We start from the raw sequence: 6,062 nt of genomic DNA, 5'->3' as shown, positions 1-6,062 counted from the left end.
TGCTGGCACTATAGCAGCCAGCCGAGGGTTTTTTCTTACCTGCTGCGGGTTTAACTTTGTACCACTAATTTTGCTCTCCTTATGTAGGAAAAATTGCACGTGAACTTTGGCGAGTTCCACATAATACTGACATCATTCCCCCATTTAACAACTGCATATGAGGTGCTGCATCTTGAAGCTACATTATAGTAGACCTGATTGTATTTTATACAAACAAGTCCTTGTACTTTTTACAAAAGTATGGTAGTTTTCTTTTAAATGGAGCAAAATGAATAGAACTTTAAATTTTGACTGTGGAGCAACCACTGAAGTTCACCATTAGTTTTATAAGGGATAATATAAAATGTTTTATTTTGTTTTTCTTTCAATAGGTATCAGCATTATTTTGGGAGTGGCTGAGGGTGAGTTCTTTATCCATGATGCTGAAATTCAGAAGTCAGCACTTCAAATTATCATCAATTGTGTGTGTGGCCCGGATAACCGGATCTCCAGTATTGGCAAGTTTATCTCTGGAACACCTCGGAGGAAGCTGCCTCAGACTCCCAAAAGTAGCGAGCACACCCTGGCCAAGATGTGGAATGTGGTCCAGTCCAACAATGGCATCAAGGTGCTCCTGTCCTTACTGTCCATCAAGATGCCCATCACAGATGCAGACCAGATCCGGGCTCTGGCATGCAAGGCCCTAGTGGGCCTGTCTCGAAGTAGCACTGTTCGGCAGATCATCAGCAAGCTGCCCCTTTTCAGCAGCTGCCAGATCCAGCAGCTGATGAAGGAGCCTGTGTTGCAGGACAAGCGCAGTGACCATGTTAAGTTCTGCAAGTATGCTGCTGAGCTCATTGAGCGGGTGTCAGGAAAGCCGCTTCTCATTGGCACTGATGTGTCCCTGGCACGCCTGCAGAAAGCAGATGTTGTTGCCCAGTCCAGGATCTCCTTCCCCGAGAAGGAGCTGCTTCTGTTGATACGAAATCATCTTATTTCTAAAGGGCTTGGGGAGACGGCCACTGTGCTGACGAAAGAGGCTGACCTGCCCATGACTGCTGCCTCCCATTCTTCTGCCTTCACCCCAGTCACTGCTGCTGCTTCTCCTGTCTCTCTTCCCCGAACCCCTCGCATCGCCAATGGCATTGCAACTCGACTGGGCAGCCATGTAGCTGTGGGTGCCACTGCCCCGCCCGCCCCCACTGCCCATCCTCAGCCACGGCCCCCCCAGGGTTCACTAGCTCTACCTGGCCCGTCTTATGCAGGCAACTCCCCTTTGATTGGTAGGATCAGTTTTATTAGAGAGAGACCATCACCCTGCAATGGCAGGAAAATCAGAGTGTTGCGGCAGAAGTCGGACCATGGCGCCTACAGCCAGAGCCCAGCCATAAAGAAACAGTTGGACAGACATCTTCCTTCCCCACCTACGCTGGACAGTATCATCACAGAATATCTTAGAGAGCAGCATGCGCGCTGCAAGAACCCAGTTGCCACCTGCCCTCCTTTCTCTCTCTTTACTCCTCATCAATGTCCTGAGCCAAAACAGAGGCGGCAAGCGCCAATAAACTTTACCTCAAGGCTAAACCGCAGGGCATCATTTCCAAAGTATGGCGGGGTGGATGGAGGATGCTTTGATAGGCACCTTATCTTTAGCAGGTAAGGAGGGGCTGCCTCAATCCCTGGGGATTGGAATGATTTGGGTCATATCAGCAGAAGGTGATTACCCCGAAAGCCCTTTTTTGGCCTGAAATACCAGTCAGTGATTGTTGCTTTGAATAGACGAGCAATGTGACTGTATCCTGTTTTGTCAATCATGGATTCCTTTTGTGATTGTTGGCAATCTATCGATATACTATATGTTCTTGTTGCAACTAGTGTGTTTTCTAGAACCCATGGAACATGCTGTCTTTAGGCTTCCCAAGTCATTTCTGTGCTGGTCTAAGTTATGCTCACTTCTGGTTCTTTACAACTCTTATGTAAAGGTCATGGGATTATAAGTTTGAAACATGGGAATTTTTGTTATTGTCTAAACCTGTAAGTGGAGGAGGTCCTTTTCTATCATTTAAAATGAAAACTGCTAAAGGTCACTGATATTTTGGAAGAACTCATTTGAAACATAAATGCTGTGTTTTTTCTTTCATCCTTCTAGCAAAGTGTTCTGAGTCCTTGCACGTTCTTTGTCTCTGATTTATTTATTTATTGTTTGGCTTAGGTTCCGTCCTATTTCAGTGTTCCGGGAAGCCAACGAGGATGAGAGTGGCTTCACCTGCTGTGCATTCTCAGCACGCGAGCGATTCCTGATGCTTGGCACCTGCACTGGGCAGTTGAAGCTCTATAATGTGTTCAGTGGACAGGAGGAGGCCAGCTATAACTGTCACAACTCGGCCATCACACACCTTGAGCCTTCCAGGGTAAGAGCTCCATCCTAAATTGTTCTCGGTCATTCTTTTACAATGGGTTTGTGAACTTTGGGCCAATTTGCTCCCTGGCTGCCTGTGTTTATACATAAAGTTTTATTGGAACATAGCTATGCTCATGTTTATGTATTGGCTGTGGCTTCTTCTGTGTTATAATGGCAGAGTTGAGTAGTTGTGACACAGACCATATGGCCCACAGAGCATAAAGTGGCCTTTGAAGTAAAAAATTTGCCAACCCCTGTTCTAAGACCTTCAGAGAGAGAGAGAGAGAAAATTGTGTGTGTGTGTGTGTGTGTGTGTGTGTTTAATTTGCCTCAGTTTACCATGATCACAAAAATTTTTTATTAGAAATCTCAAAAGTATTGTGAATTTTTAGGAAAATAAGCATTATATGGTTATGACTGGTCTTAGTTTATTAGCACTATTCTGTGGATGGACTTGACACATTTGCTATTCCTAAAAGTCAGGAATGTTAAGATGACAAGGATAATTTTCCTGATTTTAGAGTAAAGGCGGCTCATTCTTTATTGGGCTTTCTCTTTGAAAAACATTTAGGAGTCCTAGCTAGAAAGTCTATAACATGTTTTCAGTTGACTGATATTTCAGATGAGACTAAGGAGTACTGCCACATATTAAGAAATGATGAACCATCTTGACATCTTTCCAACTTGTTTTTCCCCTACCTTTGGAAATAACTGTATTTTATGTTACTAGGTCAGGAGGATTTAATATCTTAAATTTTCTAGGACACTGCAGGTATGTGTACTTAAATCCTAGCAGCTTTTGACCATTTATTTCTTGGTTCTGGGGAGTTTTTCTATTCTCTTTATAATCCAACAGTATTTTTTAACCTTGTATTTTAAAATGCTAATGGTAGATAGTGATATCTGTATATATACGAACACAAGGTTACTGACCTTGGGCTCCTCCTCTTTTTAGGATGGGTCCTTGCTGCTGACATCTGCGACTTGGAGCCAGCCTCTGTCTGCACTTTGGGGAATGAAATCCGTATTTGATATGAAGTATGTATCTACTTTTACAACCTAGTCTGTTTTTCAGTTTACTTAATTATACCGCGTCTTTCATTCAATTCTTAGACTCAAAGCCTTTTGGGAATAGAGTAATGCTGTGAATTATTGCTAATTCCTTTTCCTCATCTGTGGCTCATGTTTAATAAGATTTTATGTTTCTTAGTTCCTGAATATTCTTGCTGGGTATATGCATTCCCATCACACAACAGACTCATCACTAATCCAAAATGGCATACCTATTTTCTCATGTTCACATATGACAGCTGCATTCTTTCCTGGGGCATATTTCAATGGCACGTGTCCCTCAGCCATTACTTTAACCAAGTAATTTCCATTAATTATTTTGGATTCACTTGGATGGAGGGAATTTTTTTTTAATCTTAAGTATACAATATTTTTCTCTTTGGGAACTGAAAATCTTCAGAAGAGTATAGTTGGGCACCTTCATTTTCACGTTCATTTTCAGCCGGTTGAACAAGTATACCCTGAAAGGCCATCATTCAGTACTTCTGTTTGTCTGTAGGCATTCCTTCACAGAAGATCACTATGTTGAGTTCAGTAAGCACTCTCAGGACCGGGTCATAGGCACGAAAGGAGATATTGCCCACGTAAGTACTGAATCCATTGCTTTCTAACTGATCATGCCTGTTGGTTCATACTGAAATATTCTGGACTCAGTGTGAGAACTTAAGTCCTGTGTGCAGCTAGAAATTACTCAGCAATATTCTTTCCAGTTAGAATCTAGAAGTGTAATAAAGTAGTTCTTTGCTATATGGGAAAAATGTCAAAGGACTGAACAGGAACTTAATCTGGCAATTTGAGAAAGATGTCATTAGCACAGCAGATACTTTAAAATACTAAGTCTTAGGTGAAATAAAGTCCCTGCCATTCTGGAGACTCATTGGGAAGACAGTAAATAAAGAAGCAGATATGTGGAATATCAGGTAGTAAGTGCTGCTGAAGGAGAGAAAGCAGGGTAAGAGGTAGGAAAGCACTTGTTAGTGGTGTCAGGTGCTTTTGCTTTATCTGGGATGGTCAGTGTCACTGATTGGCTAATGTTAATGCAGCGTCTTGAAGGAAGTGTGGGTGTCATGCAGATACCTGTGGAAGAATGGCAAGGGAATAAGCTCTTGTTAGGCTGGTAGAGGGAAGAGTAAGAGTCGAGGGCAATAGTGGGGGCCGTATCGTGTAGTGTCTTGCAGGCTGTTAAGACCTTTGGTTTTACCTCTGAGTGAGATGAAGACATGGAGAGTGAGCGGAGGACACGTGACTGGATGTAACGTTCCTAAAGTGTGAGTCTGGTTTCTGTGAGAGGAGCAGGAGGAGGCTTTCCAGTTAGGGTATTGTGCTGGCCCACATGTGAGAGCTGCAGTGGGGCTGGGCCCAGGCGGGCATGGTAAAGGCAGTGACAAATGATGGGCCTGGGCCCTGGGCTTTGGAACACATGAAGTTCGTGTTTCTTACTAGACGTTCAAGTAGGGAATGGGCAGTTGAACATACACATTAGGAATTGAGAGGGTTCTGGGGTGGGAGATATAAATATAGGAATTGTCCACATTTTGATAGTATTTAGAGCCATGAACCTGGATGAGATCATTAAGCTAGAGAAGTGTAGGGACAGAGTCTTGGCATGTGCCAACATTTAGAAGTTGCCAGATGAGGAGGAACTTGAGAAGGAGACTAAAGAGAGTAGCCAGTAAGGCAGCAGGCAACCCCAGGAAAAAGATGGGTCCTAGAAGGCAAGGGCAGACTCTTGAGGAATGATTGATCAGGTGGGTCAGAAACTGCTGGTGAGTTGCATAAGATGAGAATTGAGAGGTGACATTTGAATTAACACTTAGGTCATCATTAACCATGCTAGGAGCTAGTTCCGTACACTGGGGTGAAAATCTGATTAGCGGGTTCATGAGAGAACAGGAGAGGGAAATGGAGACACTGAGTATAAACAAGTCTTTGGAAGTGTTTTTGCTGAAAATACAGCAGAGAAGTGGGTAGTAACTTGAGGGGGGTGGATATGGGATGGTGGATATGAAGTTTCTCCTGACTTTTCTTTTCAAGATACTGAAATAAACAGAAGGATTGAAAGAATAGTACATATACCCTACCACCCAGATTCATCAGTTTAATAATCTGCCATGTTTTCTTCCTGTGTAAATGTGTGTTTTCTGACTTAGTTGAAAGTAAATTGTGAACATCATGACATTTTATCCCTGAGTTTTATGTATATCCTAACAGTAAGGACATTTATTACATAATTACACTCTGTAAATTTAAGAAATTTTTAGTAACTTCCAAATATCATCTAATACCCATCTCATAATTAGTTTTTCCAGTTGTTCCTGATGTGTTTGGTTTCAAATGTTTTTTTTGTTTTTTGTTTTTTTGTTTTTTTTTGAACCAGGATCCAGCCAAGATTCACATATTGCATTTGGTTGTTATGTCTCACTAATGTTTTAAAGCCAGGAACCATTTCTCCAGTTTTCATGACATTGACTTTTGAAGAGACCAGGCTAGTTGTCTTGTCCCATGATCTGAATTTGTTTGTTTCCTTGTGGTGTCTCCTTATTTGCTTCTATATTAAAGGAAGATTTAAAAAAAAAAAGATTGGAAATGTTACAGCATGTCTGTAAGCTAA

General features: G+C 42.2%; 1 protein-coding gene across 4 annotated transcripts in view; it reads left to right on the top strand.

The window, feature by feature from the left end:
* Window positions 1–6,062, top strand: part of DCAF1 (DDB1 and CUL4 associated factor 1) — a 63,970-nt gene that overhangs the window by 38,480 nt on the left and 19,428 nt on the right. For all 4 annotated transcript variants that reach the window (XM_006909146.3, XM_015587180.2, XM_025044859.1 and 1 more), the window contains exons 14-17: window positions 372–1,635; window positions 2,192–2,390; window positions 3,336–3,418; window positions 3,951–4,035. In XM_006909146.3, the coding sequence (XP_006909208.1) occupies window positions 372–1,635; window positions 2,192–2,390; window positions 3,336–3,418; window positions 3,951–4,035 (1,631 nt within the window). The remainder of the gene's footprint in view (window positions 1–371; window positions 1,636–2,191; window positions 2,391–3,335; window positions 3,419–3,950; window positions 4,036–6,062) is intronic.

The sequence above is a fragment of the Pteropus alecto genome, unplaced genomic scaffold, assembly GCF_000325575.1.
Source record: "Pteropus alecto unplaced genomic scaffold, ASM32557v1 scaffold53, whole genome shotgun sequence".
NCBI lineage: Eukaryota > Metazoa > Chordata > Mammalia > Chiroptera > Pteropodidae > Pteropus > Pteropus alecto.
This window is presented reverse-complemented; position numbering and strand designations above follow the sequence as displayed.